At 40.1% G+C, this 23,281-nt stretch overlaps 1 protein-coding gene across 7 annotated transcripts in view; it reads left to right on the top strand.

Annotated features, from left to right (window-relative positions):
• Nucleotides 1-266: 266 nt before the first annotated feature.
• Nucleotides 267-23,281, top strand: part of LOC119143680 — a 65,589-nt gene continuing 42,574 nt past the window's right edge. For 6 of the 7 annotated variants that reach the window (XM_037378193.1, XM_037378186.1, XM_037378202.1 and 3 more), the window contains exons 1-10: nucleotides 267-447; nucleotides 712-812; nucleotides 1,182-1,251; nucleotides 2,050-2,180; nucleotides 3,907-3,995; nucleotides 6,623-6,722; nucleotides 8,067-8,110; nucleotides 9,265-9,342; nucleotides 19,776-19,972; nucleotides 22,185-22,249. In XM_037378193.1, the coding sequence (XP_037234090.1) occupies nucleotides 282-447; nucleotides 712-812; nucleotides 1,182-1,251; nucleotides 2,050-2,180; nucleotides 3,907-3,995; nucleotides 6,623-6,722; nucleotides 8,067-8,110; nucleotides 9,265-9,342; nucleotides 19,776-19,972; nucleotides 22,185-22,249 (1,041 nt within the window). In that variant the 5' untranslated portion in view covers nucleotides 267-281. Of the gene's footprint in view, nucleotides 448-711; nucleotides 813-1,181; nucleotides 1,252-2,049; nucleotides 2,181-2,948; nucleotides 2,988-3,906; nucleotides 3,996-6,622; nucleotides 6,723-8,066; nucleotides 8,111-9,264; nucleotides 9,343-19,775; nucleotides 19,973-22,184; nucleotides 22,250-23,281 lie in introns of those variants that run through there. The other variant, XM_037378239.1, reaches the window with a different exon arrangement.

The following is a 23,281-nucleotide window of genomic DNA, read 5'->3' as shown; positions in this document are numbered from 1 at the left end:
GCACCAAGGCCGAACCCAGCCGGGCGCCCTGTGTCGGCACGTCCCGCCGCGGGGCCGTCACAGCCCTAGTGCCACTGCCCGGCACTACGTGCGGACCAAGGCGGGCCGGCCGGCCCCAGCGAGCCTCCCCCCGCCCCGGCCACCCGCGGCCATCTCCCCCCGCCAGCCCGCGCTTCCCAGCCCCCGCTCCCCGGCCCCCCGCAGCTGCCGCGGGCGGGGCGGGACGGGGCGGGCCCGGGCCTCAGCCAGGGGCGGCGCCCACGAGCCCGCCCGCCGCCACCATGAGCTGGGCCGCGCTGCTGGGGCTCCGGGGGCCGCGGCTGCTGGGGGCCGCCGCCCGCCCGGCCCGCCGGGGCCGGTGGCGCAGCACCGGTTGCGAGCCCCCGGCGGGCGCCGCGGTGCGCATCGGCTGCGCATCGGGCTTCTGGGGGGACACGGCCACCGCAGGTAGGCGTGCGGCGCGGGGCCGGCGGCGGCGGCTGCCCGTGGGGGCGGCGGGGAGACCCGGCCGGGCGGCGGGGGCGGTCGCTGGGGTATCGAGGCCTGGCGGGGCGGGCGGCGGCTGCTGCCGGCGCCGCGAACGGCTCCGTTGCGTAAGCGGCAATGGCAGGGGCGGGACGGCCCGGCTCGGCTCAGCCCTGCCCCGCGGCTGCGGCCGGGCCGGACGGGGGTGCCGCGGTACTAACGGCGCGGTCTTCCCTGCCCCGGCAGTGCCTCAGCTGCTGTACGGAGGGAAGCTGGATTTCCTCGTCTTCGATTATCTCTCCGAGATCACCATGTCATTGCTGACGGCTGCCAAAGCCCGGTCTCCCGTAAGTAGCCGTCGGCAGCCGAGGCCGGGCTGGGTGGGGGCGGGGCCGAGGCGGGCGGGGGCGGGGCCGAGGCGGGGCCGAGGCGGGGCGGCGGCCCCCAGCTCTCCCGCCCCCACCGTCTCTTCAGGACTCCTTAAGTCTCTCTCAGACGTGTCAGGCTGTGGGGGTGTTTTTGCATTTTTTTTTTACTCGCACGTATTTATTCGATTTTATATATTGTTTCCTCTAGTCAGACCCTTCACGTCCGTTTCTAATAGCGTTATCCAAACCCTTTGAGTGCTCCTTGTTCTTCCTTCGTCTTGGTTAACTAAGCAAGGGGGTAGCATTGACTGAAGTGTAACGAACGGTTACAGCTTTTAATTATTTCAGGGTTTGGGTTACACTCCGGATTTTGTCTCCGCTGCCATGGCTCCCTATATAAAAGATATTCACAGGAAAGGTATGCCAGTCTGCATGTGTTTGTGTGTTAATGAAGTTAGCTGCTCTGATATGTTTTGTGGGGCTTCTGTTACTGTAAACAGCTGCTTTTCCCCCAGCATCAGCACAAATCCCATTGTAATAGGTGTGAAGTGCAGCTCTGATGGTGACATTTAAATCAGGTTTTATGTATGTGTATCCCTGTGTATTTATTATTGTAGCTTGAATTTGTGAATGGAGCATCACTTTGCACATCTTTGTTAAAACATGAGAGCTAGACTTTTTCAAGGCAATCTGGAAGTTTTTCAACAATCCCATATAGCTTTAGAATATCGCTTATTTGATCGTTTTTCTGTTTACATTAACATAGCTTCACAGGTTTCTTATTTTGAGAGGTGAAAGGGAATTACTTCTAAGTACTCAATACTTTGCGGTCTGGAATCTATAGAGACAGATGCATATTTCTGCTGAAATCCAGTTGTTTGGAGAGCATGGATGCTTGAGTGACTGCTGTCAAATACTGTTCCTGTAGGAGTTGTCCTGATACAGTCTCTCTGCCTTATCATGTACGTCTGTTCGGTCCCTTTCTCCTTCCACATGTAAAAGAAAGATGAGAAGTATCTGTAACAATTCTTTTTCTGTAAACAATTTTGCTTTGGCTTATTCTGATCCTTTCACAGATTAAATGAGGTTCATATTTTAACATGAGTTTAGTACTTTACTTGATTAGATGTCTGACACCTTGCAAAGATGATACCTTTCTTATATATATATAAGTGATTGTTGCTGCTGCTGAACTTAATTTGTCTTTTTTGTTCAGGTGTTCGTGTCATCAGTAATGCTGGTGGAATTAATCCACTTGCTTGTGCAGCTGCCCTTGGGGAGGTGGCAAAGAAGGCAGATGTTGATTTGAAAATAGCTGTTGTTGCTGGAGATGACCTAATGAGTGAGGTATTTTACTTTGTCTTAAGGCTTAGTAGCATGGTGGAAATTATTTTAATCTATATAGCGTGAAGGTGGCATTTACTGTCCTACTGGTATAGGAACTTACTTTGTGTATTTTTATGCAGAAGCCTTCTGTTAGAAGCAACATTTTTAAGATGCTTTTCTTTCTTTCTTTTTTGATGCATGAAAACAATTCCTGGCATCTCTTGTGTTTGGTGTGTGATGGGACTGTGTTTTTTATAAGGCTGTAGATCTGCTGTTTATCTTTGCATTCACAGTTTGCTTCGAAATCTAAGGTCTGCTTGCTCTTCAGGATAAGCTAGGATGTGCTGTTACTTATTGTTTCTGTCTAAACTAAATAAACCTGAATTTTAAAAATCTTAAATTTAAATGTGGTGTAGTTGCCACGTGTTCAAATGTTCCTCTCTTCTAGCTGTTTTTAGTAGTTTACAGGCATTTCCTGTAATTTTGTTTACCAGTACTTGTTTTTCTGGTTTTATATGATTAGTTTATGGCCAGTAAGGTTATGTTAAGTAGGAGGTTCAAAGTTTTAATGTTAAAAAAAAAAAAGAGAAAGATGAGATACATGGCTTTTTTTAATTTAAAGGATGATGCTTTATGTACGAAGTCAGGTTCTGCAAAAAAGTGTTGGCTGTACCTGAAAAGATACTGTGAAAACAGTTTATATACTGGTAGTAGTTAGGAGGGGATGGGTTTGCGCTATGGTTAAATCTCTGCCTGTAACTTGGAAAATTATTTATCTGTGTAGGCTTTGTTACTCCTTGCATGCTATTGAATGTGGAAGATGGTCAAGTAAGATTCTTTATTTGCAAATTACGTGCAGTGCTTGGACTTCCTTTCGAGAAACTTTTGCCGTACTGAAATTACTTTAGCATCAGTGGTCCAGAATTTCATCACTGGTCCGACAGTGAAATAGTCATTGTTTAAGCTTGGCTTGGATGTTTCTGATCTGAAATAGATTATTTTCTATGCTGTTGTCAGTACGTAACTTCCAGGAATCAAAACCAGACAGCTTTTACAGAAAACTTTTACTGTTGATACCAAACATCATAAATAATGCTAGGATATGTTATTTGTGGTTTGGGGGATTACAATCCCTAACACAGAATATTAAATAAATTCAAAGTGGAAGATGTTGGGTTTTTTCCCCACACTATAGATCCCTGCCCTGTAGCTAGTACTAGACATTGAGTCTATGCAGTCACTAGCATCTGGATCCACTGGTTTCCCAAGCTGCTAATTAATGGTCAAAACCACCTTCCCACCCCCCACCCCCCTCACTGTATCTCGCTGGGAACACAAAGTATTTTAGATATCACCTGGAACCGCAGAATTATACTTATTTTCTGGCCACTCCACCACTGCCATTATGGCAGACACATTTCTCTCCGTAGGGTTTGATTTATCCAATCTTACAGCAATTAAAGACAGTTTAAAAGCCTAGGGAATATGTCAGTGCACTGTAGTTGATAGTCTGTGGCTGACCTAGCATTCTTTAAAGACTGACTAACTCTTTTGTGTGCTGGAAAACTATGGTTAAAAGTGTATGAAGGGCTTTTAGCCATTCAACTGGTTTGTATTGGTGCTAACTAATGATTCTACGTTGCTTAGAGTTGCTATGAGGTGTATCTATTGTTTGATACTAATAAAAGGCTTACAGTAGATACTACAAAATGCTTACAGATTTGGTGTTTTGTTTCTTTTCTAACAGAAAGAGAACCTCAAAGGAGCTGGTATCACTGATACAGAGAGTGGCAAACCATTTCCAGAGAGTGTTCATAGCATGAATGTGTATCTTGGGTGAGTTATTTGAGCAAGTTGGTTTTATTATGCAAAAAATAATTTTAACACATTGACAACATGAAATTGTTTTGTTTTGCAAGTAGAACCACCTGGTTTGTGAGATTCACCTTTGTGTAACTCGGGCAACCAGAAAAAAAATTTGTTTGTAACTTGTAAATAAACTTTCAATGTAGAACCTTGCCAGTTGTGACTCCTTAGCATTAAATCTTCTGTGAATCCTCAGGTTTTAGTTCAAGCCAAAATAGTTCTAGTTTAATTATAACAATAGTAAAAATACTTTTTCATATTTGGAGTATCCTGTTGCTGTGTGGAGCAGTTGTTTAGGGTGTTGTCACTAGAGGAGTGTACCTGAGTACTGGGACATGCTCTGCGCACTGTAGGAGGTTCCATTAGGCTGCACTGAATTGTGTGTCAGGCTGGCTTTCCAGGACAGATCACAGTTTTGAAAGATCTCCTTTATGATACCAAAAGCCTCCCATGAAATCTTTAAATGCAAGTGTTCTAGCGGCCTGTTTGTGAAGAGTCACATTTTCATTGTCACTATGAACTTCTGCAGATGAATCGATGTCAATCAGGTCGCTCAAAGGGGCAGGACTGAGAAATGGGAAAGTAGTCAGGTGTTACCAAAAGCCAGCATCTCTTTCAGTTGGTGATCCCAGTGATCCTGGTTTTGCTTTTCCTTTCTCAGTGTTGTACATACCATCCCTCCTGTATTCCTGTTCAGTGTTTCTCTAAAGCCCGTGAGCCCAGTTCCCCCCTTTCTTATACAAATCTTTATGGGAAAACTACTGTGCTCTCTCTTTTATCATTCTCATTGCACTTTCCAAAAATGCATCACTGACAGGTAGCAGGGTATGGCTGTACCTAACACAGCATGTCTTTTTTTTTTTTTTTTTTTTTTCATCTGTACAGTAAGAGCCTTTAATAAACGAGTCTTTTTAAATTCCTTTTTAGTGTTTTCTGTTGTTGCTGGATTTTCTGTTTGTTGAATTTTGACTTGCAACATTTGCAGACCATGAGTTTAACTGTAGATGAAATCTAAGAAATAACATTCAAGATTTGTAATTATGAGAAAGTGTTCATTGCCATTCTGGTGATTCATGAATTAAAGCAATGCATATCAAAGCAGAGAGGACAAAAGCAGCCTAGTATGAGACATTTTAAAAATCTGTTACATCTGTCTCAGCTTCATTAACAGATGCTAGAACAGCAGTCTCTTGGTTTTCTGATAAAAGTGGTATTTCTTTATGGGCCCCTTAATCTTAGTTGCATTGAAATGTGATGCTATTATCAATTTCTAAAATTAGTCATTTTTTGTGAGTTATTTGGCAACATCAGCAGTGGATGCTTATTTATGAAGCAAATGATAAATTGATATATACTTGTAAAACAAGTCAACATTGGAGTGTATTGGGTAAAATCTGCAAGTTCTGTAGACAGTTTACTTTTAATTCCCTAAATTGATGTTTGCAGTTTGATTCTTGCTTCAAAGGTGTAAACTCCATCTGAAAAATGTGCACTGGGGTATCAATACTGAATTTCTTCTGTCCTTCCTGATTTGGGCTGTTAGTTCTGTGGACTGAACTCATGTGTGTTTGCAAGTGCCAAATGACTTTACTGGTTTTTTAAAGGTCATTAAACAGTTTTTCTATCAGTGCCCTGTATGTATGCAGAAACCCCATTTATGCTTTTTACTCATCACTCTTGTTACTCGACGCTATGCGCAGAGGTGTAAAATATTTCTGTATATTTGCTTGTTGTTCTAGCTACTATCCTTTGGTTCATGTAGCACTGGGGGGGGGGGAACGACCCACATACGTATATTTTATGTTTACATTGCGAAGAGAACTTTGTGTCTTCTAACTTGCCTCGGACAAAAACAGGGCTAGGTCTATAGAAACTAGAAAACCACTGCTCTTGGTTTTGTTTTTCAAGACACGTTGTTTACATGGCTTGTGTTCTCACACTGCCTATTTCAAGAAGAATAAAAGGATCCAGCACACAGCATGGGTTTAGAAGCCGGGAGCCATGCCCTCTGGTCAGAGCTTGAGTGGTTCACCAGGGTGAATCTTTTCAAGCCGAACTAATTTGGACTGGGCAGACTCTTAAACTGACCAAATCTGAAAAATCTATTGCTTTGAAAATAATGACTGCACAGTGCTCCTCTTGAAGTTGGTTGATGCTGGAAGTTCTAAAACCACATAAATTGACCTGAAAGGTTTTAAATTGGAGGGCAGTGTCCCTAAGCTTTCTCTGTGAAGAATGTTGGTCTTTATACACTCATCTACAAACGAAACAAGAGTAATGAATCTCTGAAAAACACTTATTATTTTCTGTTACTGGTAACAGAAGTGACCCTCTGCGTATTGTGGCCAAGACGGTTTCTATGAGTATCAAGACAAGTGTTTCAATTATGTCATTTGGATACCCAAATATGAACGGGTGTTGTGATGATTGCTTTTTAAAATATTCTTGTTGTATATACAAAATGACAAACTGGTTGTTAAAGTTGATATTATTTCCTATGGGATTTTTAAGTGATTTTTATCCTGGGTGTAGCAAGAACTGATTTTTTTTTAATGATGCTGTGAAAAGTACTTACTGTTGTGTTTTGTGTTCTTCAGTGCAAGACCAATAAGCAGGGCTCTCGACCTTGGCGCCGATATTGTTGTGACGGGTAGATGTGTTGACAGTGGGATTGTATTAGGACCACTCATTCATTCTGTAAGTACAAGTTAATTTCCATATGATAATGAACCTATGTGAATGAATATTCGGTATTCATTGTCAGACAATTTTTGTTCCTTACAAAAATGTAGATACTACATAAAAAATAATGAGCATTTTTATTATTTTTGTCCTTGCATGCATGAAAAATTGCCAGCTTTCACTTCTCCTAAACGTATAGCAGGGATATTTACAAACTTGTGTATCATGAAGCTGGAAGGCGTTTTGGTGAAATTAAGGAAGCCTTACCATGTTTCGCCACTCCTTCCGCCCCCTACCTTTTTAAAATACAAGAAAATTTAAAATTTAAGAAACAGGTATATTTTTCTTTACCACAAGGTGGCGATAGTAGAGCTCCCTTTGGTTTTGCCGGGGGCGGGGGGGGGGGGGGATGCACATGAGGGGGTCTAAACCACTGGTCTTTTTCAATGGGTAAGCAGTTTTTCTTTGAGTTTCATTGCAACATTTCTCAAATTCCTTGATTTTCAACAAGGTGTACAAGCAGGATATGTGGTTTTCTGAAGTATTTTGAATAGGTTATACATTTTTGTGAATGACCACACACTGAAATATGTAAGCTTTCTTTTGGTGTGTATTTTTTTTTAAAAAAAAGAGGGTATGTGTTAGTGTCCAATTACGAACATCCTTTCTAAAACTTCATACTTTTCTGACTTCATGTATATTATAGTCTAATACAGAATTAAATTTTCCCATTTATAAGTGCCATTATGACTTGCTGTTTTATTCCTAGCTGTTTAAATTTTCAAAATAGTTGCCAGTATGTATGAATGACTGCAGAGAGGCTTTACTGAAAGGTTTTAGGGAGATTTGTGCTAAGTTCTAAATAAGAAACAACGAATATATTGCTTGCACTGTGTTGGACTTGGGGGGGAAAAATATGTTCTAGTTTAAACAGAAAGCATACTCCCAGATCTTAAGGATGACTGGTGGTACTCCAGGAACTGATAATTTTCAAAAGTTGGAAAAAGATAGCGGTTTGTTTACATGACACAAAATAGATGCTAGATTTTTATGCAAATTTTGGATAACATGGATATAGCACTTCCAGGTTTTTTGAAGAGGGGTGTGACTTGGAGAACTTATATTTGTTTGCGTGTATTGATAAGAGGAAAACTGAAATACATCAGAGCACTTTTACTAGTTTACTGTATAGCAACTCAAATCCACATACAGTGTCTGCCAGTAATTGTTCTTTAGATTTCTGCAGTTAAGGAAAAATATATCCAATGCGTTATTACTCAAAGCAGTGAACGTATAATGTGCACTTTTCTGTACTGTATGGAATTTTTATATATTTAACGTATTTGTATTTTCTTCTAGTTTGGCTGGAATAGGGATGAATTTGACTTGCTAGCTGCGGGAAGGTAAATGATATAAGAAGAAATGGGTAAATTTGTATTTCATATCATAATGTCAGGGTAACAGAACTCTTTAAGCATTTCGTGATTTTGCATTTTATTATTGAATTAATTTATTTGAATGTTTCTGTTAGGTTTTGGGTTCTTCTTTAAGGCTTGCTTAATACTCTCATTTGGAATTGAAATGATAGAAACTTCATTCTGGAACCAACTTGAAGTAACAAAATGAGGAAAGGAGTGTGAATGATTTTATTTAACAGCTTAACTTTCTCTTCCTGTCATTTTGTGTCACGAGGTGAAATCTTACAGTACAGACCGGGGATATGCAGCTCTTTCTGTTTGGCCATCACTGTTGATAGTTGAGATGGCAGCAGGTCTTACCCTCAAGGATGCACAGAAGGAGATTCAGTCAGAGGTCAGCATCCTTGTATGGTTTTGCAGAAGCGCAGTGTCAGTACTACCACGTGCAAACCCTAGTTGTAAGTCCTACGGTTAGGGATCTGATGCTGAAGGCATAGGGTAAGATTCTGTCACCTAATTTAACATTCTGCATCACCTGACTGCATTGAAGTCCATAAAAATGAATGCTTACTAGGGTGACCTGAGTACACCTAGTAGTAGTCTGCTTGGACCTCCTGTTGCTTGAGAATAAATGTGGAGATAAGGATCTACCCTGTAATTCTGTTGAGTGTTTTATGGGTTTTCACAATCAAAGACTTGAAAATCATAATACATAATCGTAACACATTCTGTCCTTCACATTGGAAGTGAGATGTTATATCTCTTGATTTTAAAAATGGGGTTTGCATATTCAGTTCCACACAGTGCAAACTGCTAAAATACTGCACTTAGGTCAAGACTTAATAAATGACCAATGAAACTTGGTTCATGGTGTTAGATAATCTCTCAGGTGTTCTCTTTTTTTCAGGAAATTAATTTGATTCTTCATGTAAAAGTTAGTTCTTTTAACTCTTATACTCATCTTTCAGAATCCCTTATTATGTTTAATGTGAAATTTACAAATACATTAGATGCCTATAGAGGAAAAATAGCATTTTCTGTTACATAGCTTTATTTCCATTGTACTTTTCTATTTTAAAGTTGGATATGTGAAACTTAATTTTACAGAATATTTAACTACTTGAATGCTATCTTCCCAGCCTTGCAGGTCATCTCATTGAATGTGGTGCTCAGTGTACAGGTGGAATATTCACTGACTGGCATGCGGTACCCGACTGGTAGGTAATTGTGACATCAGCATGTATGTTTACAGTGGGCCAAAGATGAAATTTCCTACCATCTGTGTTGTGAAAACTGCTTCTACTTTACTCTTTTGAGGGAGGCAGTATGGGCCTCTTGGTATTTTTCCACTGTAATGTTACTCTTCTGTGATCTGTTCTCCCTGTTGCAGTTTTCCTTTCTGGTCAGTTGGGGACTTGCTTTGTTAACTTGAGAAGCAGATGGTTTGAAAAAAATTTTGGCCTTTTTTTTTTTTCTTTTTAGATATTTTTTTCTGTTTCCTTTTTCATCATCTGCTTTTTGGAAAGATTTGCTGCTGGTTTTCATGTATGATTGTAATGGAAAAGACAATGTGCATATTTTGGATGCTGTTTCGTCAGTCTTAGTTAAATCAGAGTTACCTACTGTTCAGTCACAATTTTTTATTTTTTTTTTTTTGGTAGAATCGTGGTTTAACCCCAGCCGATAATTAGTGCCATGTAGCCACTCACTCACTCTCCCCTTACCCAGAGGCGTGGGGAGGAGAATTGGACAGGAATGTAAAACTTGAGGATTGAGATAATAACATTTTAATAAACGTCATAAAATAAAAGAACCATAATAAGAATAATAATAACAACAGTTACAATGAAAAGGAGGGAGAAGGGGAGAGAGGAATGCAATCCAAAGGGAGGGGAGAGAGGAATGCAATCCAATGGGAAGGGAGAGAGGAAGGCAGGGATGAATGTATGGCACAGTCCTTTCCTGCTCTATGATCTATCTCATAAATGCGTTGAGCTGGCAGTCCTTTCAAAAAGTTACATGTGTGTCTTGTGTTCAGACCTACTGAATAAGACTTTCACATAGGTAGATCCGTCTGCCTATCAAGGAAGGACTATTATAGCCGCCTTTTGACCAACTTACTTTTAAGGGTAGTTTAAAAGTAGTCAGGGAATGTGCTTTGCATAGGGTGGGCAATTCTGGCTGCAGTTGATTCCTATTTGCCTTGGGATGAGAGGAAGGAATCTTGTTCTGTGCTGTATCAGAAAGGTTAATCATAGCTTATGTCAATGTAACGTTATTTTGTCATCTGCGTTACGATCATCTGGCAAGAAGGCCTTCTAATTTGGGAATGAATATTCTCATATCTAGGAATCGTAAAATGTAATATGGCTTTTGATGCAGCAGGAGCACTAACACCCTCGTAAAAAAAAAACCAACTACTTATGTTTGAATTTGAACAGGGTATTACAATGATTTAAAGGGCACGAGTCAGAAGTATGCCAAAATTAGGGGCCTCCTATTGGTCTTAATCTTGTTCCCTTACCATTTTCAAAGATATATTAATAGCCTCAATTTTTAATTTGAATTTTCCTTTCCTGTAAGGTATCATTAAGTTGAAAGGTGCAAATGAATGACACTGGTAATTTGGTCTGCTTGAATGTTTGTGCCTAGTATCAGAGGGTCAGAGGTTTCCAAGTTGCTTCCCCATGTGGACATCAGTTACAGAGTAGATTGTGCCCTGTACCTCCAGGGGTGTGGAGAAGACAGTGCCCGTAAGTCACCTTAAACTTTCTAGGCTTTCTCTTTCTATGTTATTTCAGGGCTGGAACATCCCCCTATTACTTTTGTTGACTTTCTTTTGTGCATGTTTCAGGAGACAGCAACACACTTGCTGGTTACGGCCCCTTGGTGTGAGTGCGGGTCACAGGACGGGTCCCCGGTTTGCAGAATGAGGCCACCCATCATAAGCATGGGCATACAGAAGGGTTGGCTAATACTTTTCTGCAAAAGTTCCTTTATGTGATGAAGGGGAGGGCTGAAGAGTGGTGGGAGAGATGCAGGAGGGAAGGGTGGCTTCCATCAGCTGCGTTCCTGCTCCCAGGTTGACCCTGGCAAGGAGGCTGCTGGGGGCAGCCTGTGGTCCAGGTGGATGAGTCAGCAGGGCACTGTGCCCTGCATCCTGAGAGGTGCTCTCCAGACCTAGTTCCCGGGGCTGCCAAGCTTTTTTCTCCTCCTTGTAGTGACTGTGATCCGGAGTGTCATCCTGAAAGATGTATTCTGCTTCTCTGAGTTCCTGAAAACTGCTGATTTACAGGTGAAGGCACACAGGGCCTCGACAGAAACAGGGTCAGATGTTTCTTTTCACCTATTGGAAGGCTACTAGCCCTGAGCAAACTACATGTGTTCTTCACTGTTGTGTTCAATAGGAAGTCAGATGAGGGGTATATAGTAACAGGACACTGTTCAGTTTTGAAATTTATAACTGCTAATCTTACTCTTGATGTATCTCCTGTTGATTTTATTGTGCTGTATCATGAAAGTTCTTAGATTCTCCTGTAACTGTGACTCTGAAAGGCCTCGCTTTATAAAAGAGTGAAAGAAAAAACCAGAATATTACTTTTCTTACTAAAATGCTTGGTAATTATTTTTAAGGACTTTGCTGTGAGAAATGGCAGTCTGGTTTTAAAAAAAGGGAAGCTTGAGTGTGTTAAGCTATGAGCTACTGGAGTGAGAGTAGCTAATTTTACAGACAGATATACATACATTGCATATGTACATAGCTAATACTCATGTTTGTGTACATGTAAAAGTCATGTGACTTGTCTAAAATCATAGTCGTCTTGTGGCTTGGAAGGGACTGGTGCTGTCTTGAATTGCACCCAGTGCTGCTCTTCTGCCTTGTCCTCATACAGCCGCGTGCACAATTCTGAACCATGCATGGAGGTATTTGTGCTAATGTAAAGTAATTTGTTTACCTTTAGGTTAAGTCTATAAAGAATTAATCATAGACTAGTGGTTTTGTTTGCCAATTTGGAAAGTTTTAGGCATTTAATTGGTGAAATTATTGAACATATTACATGTCAGCTTGTATGATAAACTACTAAAAGTAGTCAAAACCAAAATAACATGTGAGCTTTAATTTTTCACGTAGAGAGGCAGAGTAAAAGACTGACTAAAGTGGACTTGTGGTCTAGCATACCCATTTAGGATACAGGGGGAAGAAAGGAAGGAGGGGAGGAGATTCTTAGAGAGCCTTGCAGGTGGTGTCCCCGCCCCCCGCCCCCTGATAGGTTTTTTACTATATTTAGTCCCAAATGCATGAGGGAGGAATATTACAAAAGCTTTTAGGCTGCAGAAAAATGCATGTTCTATTTGATAGCTTAGTAGTAAACTGACTCCTTAAGTTAAAGCAACTTGATGACATGAAGTTCTTGTATTTAGACAGTCTAAATCTGTTTTCAATTCATGCTGATGATGCATTGTATAATAATGCACAAAAATAATGTGATGATTCATTATTTCAGTAGCAACCAAAACATGCAATACCTGCTGCCACTAGCATTGCTTATATTGCCAATAGGTCAGCAGAGCTCTGGCAGAATTTACAGAGGTTAGTTGTCTATAGTGTATTAATGATTTCTTCCTAATTTAGGAAAAGCTATGTTTTCAGCTGTCTCCTGAAGATAAGTGTGTGTAACTTCAATCTCAGTAAATCATAGTGTCTGTGATCATCATGTTAAATCTAGACCAGGCCAGCAAAGGCAGTAAATGTGGGAGGAAGAAGCCAGGTCAAATCTCTGTGTTTGTCATTAAAGTGCCTTTCAGGTACGAATTTCCCACTGCCATGAGTGCGTTTCTGCAGCTGAGACCACTCACCATTCAGTTCTGCAAGCCTGTACTGGACCTTCAGGCTAGAGTTTACGGAAGCCTGTCGCAGCATTTATGCTGTCCCTGGTGACTAAACACTAGATGGCAATCTCTCTTTTCCTCGCATCTTATTGCAGAAGGTCGATTTGGTTATAATTAGACTTGGTTGTTGTTTTTTTTTTACTGTCTTTGAGGTGTTTTTCTCCCTAGGAACAGTAGTGTGGGTTGCCCTTCTGTCTGGCTGCTGAAAAGGGTGTAAGTGTACTGCTAAGAAGGACAAGGTTTTTTTGAACCTGTAAACAAAAAAAGAAGAATTTGCCAAGCTTTAGGCTTACACACCTTATCTGTCTATTGCTTATACATAATCAAAAATAATTAACCGTGTAAACGAGCACTTTTAAGTAAAGCCGGGCAAGTCAGAGTCAGATCTCACATTCCGTGCATATGTTGTTATGTGTCTGAGTACTGAGGTACTGGATTGGACCCACTTCATTCATCTCACATAGTTTTTTAGGTTGGTTTGGTTTTGGTTGTTTGGTTTTTAATTTTCTTGAGGTGCTTGATGCAGACCACTTCTAGGAGCTTGGTTCCCCTGCAAAAGAGTGCTTTAAGGCTCAGGAATGTTCATGTGTGTAGATTGTGGCTATTGAATGGTTAGCTGTTAAAGTCTAATCTATTCTTTCTTTGTCTTTGTTGTCTCGGTAAAGTAAGTTTTTAATGTAAAACAAGTAAAGTGCATGTTCCAACTCGTGACTCTCGAGTTACTTCAGTTGATAGAAGCTTGGCTTAGCTGATTTCTGTTGGCTGATCTAAGGCACCGGGATTTCTTTAATGGTGCTGGGTGTATCTCCTTAATGTATTTGACTTAAAGGTAGGAATCTTGAAGCTGTAAAGTTTTGTCCAGTTTTCATGAAAATGGGCAGACAGACGGGATAGATGCTGTTTACTTTCGCAGTAAGAGGAAGGCTGCTTGACTCACCTCTTGTGTGGACGCAGATGTTTAGCAGAGAAAATGCAAGAAACCACTAGTTCACGGTTTGTAGAAAACTAATGTGTGTTCTTAAATGACTGATTCTAAGTAAATAACATCAAAAAAGGCATTCACTACTTCTGTGTTATTTGTGTAGTAATACATGTCAGCAGATGGTCAGAGGAAGTGATAATACATCACTGCTCCCTATTCACTGTGTAGTGCACAGCACTCAATAGGAAATTCATGCAATGTTTGAAAATGAACTGTGATATCAGAACTGTATTGATAATGCACAGCTCTGTAGTTAATTTAACACCAGACATCGCTGTCTCTTACTGTTATTTAGTGCTAATGGGTGATTAGTACGTTGTTTTGTTTTGTTTTGAAATGCAGGAGAGAATAAACTAATGCTGATCAGTAGAGTAATCATTTTGAGGAGATGATAAACACTGACATTTTGCCCTAAGCCAAGAGTGTGCAATGGTTGAGACTGCATAATCCTCTGGCCTGGGATGACCAAAAGGGTAAGTCAATAGTTGTAGTCTCTTAAGGGCTGGATCCAGATTGCTTAATTTGGGACTTGGAACAGAATCCAGTATGCGAGTCCCAACCAGCATTGTGGAGTGCCTTTTTCTTCTGTAGCACCATCTATTCCAGGCAGCAAAAACCAGCAGGCAGCAAAAAACAGCAGGCAGCCTGTCTGATTAGCCTGAAATTGCCTAGGTCTTAAGAGTTCACATAAAATGCATACTCTGAAATGCCCTATAGTCCGAGGAGATAAGCAAAACATTAATTGCATCACTGAAATTGGAATTGCAGCAGAAGTTAGGAAATCTGTTGGTACCTACATGTAAAGATGCGTAAACCTTGCACGATCAGCACAAACTTACAGGTCTGACACATGTTAGGAGGGCTGAATTGGTTCTAAAAAGACTGTGGAAGTGGTAGCAGTTTCTGTGTTTTGCAATAGCATTGCAGTTGAGATACATGCCCAGGGAGTCGGGAAGCTTGGCTTGGAACTCTCCTCAGTGTGACACTCATGGGTCACATCCCAGGAAGCTGCGTTAGCTGTAAAGCTAAAAGTTCATACCACAGCCTACTTGGACCCGGGTTCACTTCCATGTCACATGCATTTCTGTGGCTTTTTTGGGGGTTGTTTTCTTTCTTGCAGCAGCTTTCCCTGCAAGTAAATGTACTATGCTAATTTTCCCATCTTTTGTTGTCAGTAGTCTCCTCAGTCTGCCAGTAGTGGCCAGAATGAGGTACTTGAGGAGTTTGGCACCTTAGGAGAGAAGAAATACCATTTTATCTCAGGCAGTGTCTTTCTCCCTGAGCCAAACAAGACCCAGTTCACAGGTTTTACTTTTTTTTTCTTTTTTTTTTTTAAATGCAAATGGCGTAAGATGTGTGGCAAAACAAGAAGGAAGGGTGTCTTCATAGCCACACAGAGGTTGACTAGTGCATTGTCCCAGAGCAGACGGAGAGGAGACCTCTGCTTAGACATTACCTGTGACATGCCCATAAACTGTACCATGTCTGAGAGCCAAAAACTGAAGAAGAACCAGCATTTTACGTGGTAAAAATTGATCTGCAGAAAACTGACAGGAGACTCAATTTCAGAGCCCTGGTTTCTGTCAGGGTAGGGGAGCAGCTGTAGGTGGCTGGTGAGAAGGTGGCTGCAGCAGCAAAACCAGTTTGGGAATTTCATTACCCCTGTGCTGTAGTCAGTGAGGACCTGCTTTAAATGGTAACTCCTCCCCTAGCCCCAACTTGGAGGCACTTTCTGAGATTTAATCTTGGATTTATTGGGATTTATTCAGTGCTCTGCTTTACTAATGCAAATAATTTGTTTAATTGTTAAATACCAAACATGCAACCAAAACCAGACATTTTGTATAAAAGAATAGTAGTTATCTCCTGTCACAAACTGATGTAGGTCTCTTCTGTGTTGTAATTCTGTGTTAAAAGAATTGCTTGAAATGTTTTAAAGTAGTATTTCATATTTATTTTCAGTATTGTATTCTATTAATTAAAAATAGTCATATAATTTAATTTCATTTCAGTAGTTTCCTTTCTGAATTGTTCACATTGCTTAATATTGCCCCATCCTACTAGGGGATTTTTATCGCTAAATCGATGCAATTCTTTTATTACTGAATGGTCCTACTTGGCCACTGTGCCGCATTGGATGCCGTGGCTGTAGTTGCTGCTGAAGTTCATAGTTCTGTGGTTTAACTCCCTTGCTGCACTGTACAAAGTTACTATTTGGCTGTGGATTATGGCCAGCATGAAGTTGGTGTGTTGCAGACCCGAGGTCGTTATGGTGGGCAGCCATGAATTGGGCAAATAGAAGTGCTGATCGGGGAGATGCTGTGTTCATCGTACCTGTGGTATGTACTAGAATATTGCATCCAGGTAGTTACTGCTACTAGTGAGCTCTAATACCCAGGTTAAGTAGCTGTCACTTGACTGAATAGTGCCACACGAGTGACTTAGTCCCAGTTTGTTTCCAAGCTGAAAATTAGTTTTAAGTAACAACTTCTAGCAATATAAAAAACAAATTTTTCTCTTAAGCATGCATATGTTAATGTAGGTTATTAACATATATATATCTGTTACGAGGTAGTATATAGGATGTATGTACTTTCGCAGTCAACCAGTTACAATACAGGTGGAATGCAGCAGCTTCTTGCTCAATTCCTTGCATATGTACAGTTGACCTTCATCTTAAAGGTCTTCCAATAGAAATTATTCTGAATTGATTTGAATTGTTAAAAAGTGAGGGAGGCTTTCAGAGCTGGCGTGACTTGGGAGAACACACATCTTATGCAACTAAGTGAGCATTCAGGAAGGTTCCTTGGGTGGTGGTGTACTTTGAGAAGGAAACAGCCCTCACGCTTATCTCGGATGAAGGCAAAAAGTCTTCCTTGATACCTTTGTTAACTGTTGAAACAGATGAGAAGTGAAAGAGATGACCAAAGAGTAAGTCACTGATGGTGGTGTTCTTTTCATCCAACTTCTTTCTGGGTTGTGGATCTCAGGATGGTTTAAACATGGCTAAAAAGTCTTGGCTTGCTAGGACATGCTAGTGTCTTCTTAGGAAGACTTTTGGCTTTCCCCTTTGTTCTTTGTTCAGTTTTGTGGTGGTTAGTGGGTTGGTTTTTTTTGGGGAGGGTGGGTGGGTAACAGGTGTTTGGGTTTTTTTGTGTTACATGTCTTCTTCATACAGTTTTCTTGCAAGCTTTGGGTCAATGCTTTGCTGCAAGTGGTACCAGCTGAGTGTCTTTTTTTATATAGCAAATATGCCTCGACCTTAAGAGGGTATTTAGAAGCTGTTCCAGAAAATGTATTTGTACCTGTATGGCCTCCTTCCAGCTACTTGGCAGTGTAAAAAATTGCACCATAAAGATCCTCTGACTTTAGCTTTAAGATAACAGGAAAATCAGTGTCTGTCCTTCCTTCTGCGTACTAAGGGACCTGAGTAAGTGTTGTTTATGCTGATACTGTTTATCCGCTGTCTTCCATAATTGGTCTAATTGTTGTTAGATTTTGGGTTTGAATGATTTGGGTCTTTTGAGAGTGGAGCTGGGCAAACAGGTTTAATCGATGTTAGCAGACTCAGTGGTGCGTAGTAGAAAGTTGAGTGTCTATGGTTTACCCCTTTGTCCTTCAAAACAAAGATCCCTGGGGCTGGGTGCAGGAACGTGGTGTCAGAGTTGCATGTGCTGCTGATGATCACAGTGGGCTGCAGCAAGGATGCCAGTTGTCCCTCCGGTGGGATAGGCTGCACTTCGTAGTCTGTCTTGATGTGAAGGTGATTTCACTTAGGGGTGGGTGATTGAATAAGCTGCAGTGAGCCTGCTAGCAATGCACATGGTGCTGTTGCCTTGGGACGAGACAGACGAGTGGGAGGGTCAGAGCACACAAACCCTGGCTCCGAAAAGTGGCACCAAAAGGGTAAAAGTTTCTTAATTTGTTCAGTCACTGGTCCTGCTGTGTGACGCTGGGCGGGTTGTGGTGTTTCCTTATCTGTAAAATTGGGATAATTGTTTGTGTTAGTCCGTTACCCTGCATTAATGTGCAAGACCAAGAATTGAAAAGGTTTTTTGGGTGGTGGTTTTTTTCCATGTCATGCTTTAATAAAATGTTGAATTACATACTTCTTACTGCCATCTTTTCTCCCTTCTCTTCCCCTCAAAAAAACCCCACGATAACTTCTATAAAAAATTGTTGATTCCATTCAATTCTATGTATTCACCAGGATAGGGTTTTTTGTTTCCTTTTATCTGTTTAGCAGTTTAAATGGTTTCAAGGACCAACTGGTATATTATGAAGTATAATCCTTACTGATTTGACATGGACTTTTCTAGGTGTCCTACAGCTACCGTACTTCTTAAGTTGTGTATGTTGTCAGTATTAGTTGCTGATCTCTGGTAACAGAGCTTGTCTCTTAATCCTTGTTTTAAATAACAGGGTTATGTTTGAAGCTCCCCAATGATAAGGAATCTGCTCAAACTCCCATGAACTTTTACAAATGTCACTTAAAAGTTCACTGGTTTCTTTGCTTACTTCCTTCGAAACTTTGTGGATTTATGTTACACAAACTATGCTCATCTAACCTTTGCTGATAACCAATTGAGTTGTATGTTCAGCACATTGTTGCCATTAGCACCCAAAATTAATTATTTTCAGGAATGGACTGATTTTAAGTATGTACAAAGGACCTGAAGGTCATTGACTTTAATTAGAATGGTGATGTTCACCACCTTTCATCATTAGGACCTTTTTAGAACAGTTTTGCTTTTGCAAGGGGCTGTGTCTCCTTAATTCATTCTGTGTCTCTGGGACACATTACTTGTACAAATTTCCATCTTCCTGTGAGAGCGGAGTGAGCCACGTAGCCTTTTAAGAAGAATATTAATGGTCTGCTGTAATTTTCAAGTACTTTCTGATTTTTTTTATTGTTATTACTTTTGCTCAAATTCTCTGTAAATAAAATAAAAGCGTTTTAGCTGGGAAAAGAGATCCAGTTTTTGTCCTTGTAACCTTGAAAATTCTGCCCTGCTACCGTAATGACCAGCATATGCCTCTCTCAATAAGAGGTACTTGGTCACTTTCTCTATGTAACTCTTGTGAGAATGTCAAATATTTTCATTTACAAACATGTCTATAATTTTCTGGTTTACTACTTTTCTTTTTTGCTATGCCTCATAGTTCTCTATTCATTTGGTCTTTTATTACTGTTCTGGCCTGGAAATCTTAACTTTCATGTATCTTTGTTTTCTGGTAAGGTCTGTCTATAGTTTGTTACTAGCATGTGAAATTGTCCTTAATAGGTGTGAACAGTCTGTTCTTCGTGCTTTGGCTATCTTTTTACAAATCCAGAGTGCAGGATGTATTTACATGTCTTCACCTTTTGTCTTGTGTGTGGTGTTGTAGCCCAACTAGAGTAGAATTAGCAATGATGGTTTTTCTTCTGAATTTACTTCTTTAGCCGTAGTCCTCTAATTCTTTTGGCTTCTTGTTATTTTAACCATTTCTGTTAGTGTCCTTCTCCATTCCTTTCCCCTTTTCTACCTGTTCGCTGTTGGTATCTATTGTTACATCTGCACTCCTTTGCCAGGCAAGAAAATGCATCCTCTTACTATTTTGATCCGTTTGTTCAGTGCTTTTTCTTGTGTTTCTGCAGAAACGACCAGATATGTTACAACTCTTGATCAGTTTTATTTAATTAGCCGTTACCATAAAATTCTGGTATGTTGTTACTCATTTTTCTTGTCACTTTCCCTATGTATTTATAGAGGTTTTTCAATGTTTTTTATATTCTAGGCACAACATAGGCTTTCCCATTGTAGAATGTTCCTCTGAAGGAGACTTTATTCTTTCCAAACCACCAGACACAGGGGGACTAGTATCGTTTGGCACTGTAGCTGAGCAGTTGGTGTATGAATTGGGCAATCCTCAGCACTATCTTTTACCAGATGTCACATGTGACTTTTCCGAAGTTTCCATCACTGAAATTCCAGGTTAGTCCCCTTACATGTCAGTGAACTGGTTTATCGAGCTAAAGCAGTTACTTTAATTTACATGTTTTCTCTGTGTATTTCTTGTTAAATCAGTTCCTTGGAGTATGATACTATACCAAACTGACTTTTTCGAGGACTTTTGCTAGAAATGCCTTTAGAAATTTTAACCATACTCTTATTTATCTTCCTGGCTGACTAACTCACATCTTTGATCGCTGCTCCTTTTGCTTTACTTCTAAATGAATGCCTTGCACCTACCAAGTCTTTAAACTATGTATTCTGTGTGAGCAACATTGAGACAGCTCCACTATGATCTCGGAATTTTTTAAACTGCAGGTCAGTTTCTTTGCTCAAAAAAAAGTATGTTTTGTACATGTTGTCTTATATGGCATTTGAAATGTTAGTAACAGTGGAAAGCTGTGTCTTTCAAAGCACTGCTTGGTAATGGTGTTTTTCTTAGACATTTGGGTGGATCAGCTTAATGGTAGAAGCATGCTTAGGTACTGGGTTTCCAACAGACCATCTCTGTTTGAAAAAGTCCATTTGCTAGCCTCAAAAATCTCAACAGCCAGTAGACTAAAGATGAGGATAATGTATGTTCTGGATTTAGTTTTGAAAGCAAAACAGACAAAAAGACTTAGGCTTAACAGATTTGAAGATCTGTAGGTTGGATAAGACTGCTTGAAAAAAAAAATCATTTGAACAACAGTCATTTGAAGTTTGGTTTTTACAGCATCCGTATTATATGTCCTTTTTCATTCTAATAGAACTTAGCTGTGACAGTATGACGAGTGTCTCTCTAAAACTTAAGACAATTGAAATCTCAAATTAAAAACTTACTGTGATAAAACTCAAAACACTGTAGTGTCAAAAATATTTTGCTTCAATAATAAAGGCACTGTAAAGTTGTGCAGTGAACCTTTTGCACATGCAACATAACCAAATGGCAGTCCGATAAGGCCAGCTTGCTGCTCTTAGCCACCAGTCTTTTTTTACAAAAAAAAAAAAAGACACTCTAACCTTCCTATGAACTTTTAGCTTGCAAATGACCCGATATGACATGTTTGAACTTAAAATGAACTTTCACATGAACTTTCAGTTAGCCTTCTTAGAAATACAACAGATGGAAAATGGGCAGATTTCTTAAATATTTTTAGTTTGAAGTGCTTTGACACGTACCCCAGTAAAAACAGGCAAGCTATCTATTTTTTTCTGTTTACATTGCTGATTTTATTGTCCTGCTGGATTACTTGCAGTGTTTGAACTGAGAGGTGCTTCTGTTTTCTTTTTGTCAATGAATACTATGCATTTTGTTTTGTGGGGGTTTTAGTTTGTGTTACTCCTTCACCTGGAACACGAAACTCTTCCAGATCTTCACCCTGACTGTAGGGATATTACTCTGTATCGAGAGAGTTACATTAACCTGATGCCAGTCTTGTGGAGAGAGGGATGTTATTTGAGTGATACGTAACATTTCTGCTAGTCACATTCACTTTTTCAGATACGTTCTGATTTGATCTCTTAGAGTATTTGTTTAAAGCTTTGAACTGCTTCCTAAATATTTGCAAGCAGAGGTTAGGTGCAGGTGAGCTCCAGTACTGCTGGCTGGCTGTCATAAGGTGCTGATCCTGCACTCTAATTTTCACCGCACCTATTGATTTTCTCCTGTTCAAGCCTGAATGTGATGCCATGACAGCAATTTTCTCCAGTTTCTTTTTGGCGTTAGTATTCCTAATACTGACAAGAAGGCTAAAGTGAAATTATCCCTTCACTTACTAAGCTACCAGCAAATAAGCTTTTGCTCTTTTCTCATCTGCCTTGTTTTGTTTCTTTACCAAGTGGACTGCAGTCTACAAAGGCAGCTGCAGTGAATTGTGTGCTCTGTGTGCGTGTGTGCAATAAATGGCTGTTAAGTGGGAAATAACTATTGGGTCTGAAGTCCTAAGGCTGCTTTCTGCCTTAAGATATATTTATTTTTTTTAAGTACAGGAATAAACATTTCAAGCATTCTGTTAAAAGGCTCATTTGCTGTTCGTGTTTCTAAGGCAGGGGAGGACTGTTGCATGAAGGGTTCTCTCTTCTGTGGCAGTATAGCTATCAATGCTTTGCTTTTTAATTAAGTGCATTTGATTAATATGTATCACAAAAGAATGTCTTTGAAGTTACGTTGAAGAAGCTTAAATACTGATATTTTTTTTTTTAATTACTACAGGTTTTGACGGTGGGGCAGTGAAAGTTCATGGAGCAAAAGGATCGCCTCCTTCAACGTTTTATAAGGTATTATCTCTTTCTGTGAAGTTGTAAGGTATTTTTGATTTCAAAAAAATCTTGTATTTTGGAGAAAATATTAAATAGTTTTTGCCAAAAACTGTTGTCACTGAAATTGTCATCCTCCCTTCTCCAGGAGTAAAAGAAGGTGGGGGAGACAAACTTTGATACATAAAACCATGTTAATTTGTATAACAGGCTTATCCACAAACCTCCAGAGAAGACTGGATGGAATTCATTTATAGTAATAATGATAATTTTTAGAACATGTTAGCCCAATAACACCTCTATACTTTTTGATTTTTATAAAGGTATGTTAATTTTGTTCTATTTCATTGTGAAATTTATCTGTGGCAAGTGGTTTTCAAAAGGGGAGTAATGAGTAATCACATCTGTCAAAGACAGCAGCTAAGAATGGGACAGGTGAAAGAAGCCTTTCTTGCATTTCTTGTAAAACTGTGAATTTTTTAATTTGTTACTGTGGTCTTCCAGTGATCTCCATTTCCTGAATGAATGCTAATACGGTTCTGTTGGAGTATCAGTGAGGCTGGATCCTTTTCTTGTTTAAACTAGTGGCAAAACTGACTTTTACAGAAGCAAGATCAAGATCAGAAACTAACTGCTTAGCAGAGCCGTATCAGAAGAGAGTTAACCTAAGCAGGGAATTGTGCTAGTATTTCTGTTTAAATAATATAACCTATGTCTGAATATCATTTTTCTGCAAAACTCTTTACTGCATTTTTGAAACATTTCTGATGCTTTTAATATATTCAGTTTTATATAAGATAGGGTTTCGGTATTTAACAGACAGGGTATTTCAGAGGTAGTTAATATCACCAAAGCAGGTTTGGGTTTGGTGGGTTGTGAAGTCAGAATAAAGAGCTCGCTAAAGGTTCCAGAGTTGAACCATACTGACAAAGCCTTTTTAGAATTCAGTGTACCACAGGTCACTTTGCTCATGCCCTTAGTTTTTCACTTCAGTCAGCCTACTTTCTAGTAATCACTTTTGAATCAGCTTTATGGAAGAGGGGTTGATATTTT

The sequence above is a fragment of the Falco rusticolus genome, chromosome 1, assembly GCF_015220075.1.
Source record: "Falco rusticolus isolate bFalRus1 chromosome 1, bFalRus1.pri, whole genome shotgun sequence".
NCBI classification, from domain to species: domain Eukaryota; kingdom Metazoa; phylum Chordata; class Aves; order Falconiformes; family Falconidae; genus Falco; species Falco rusticolus.
The sequence above is the reverse complement of the archived record's forward strand: the minus strand, read 5'-3'. Positions and strand labels throughout refer to the sequence as shown.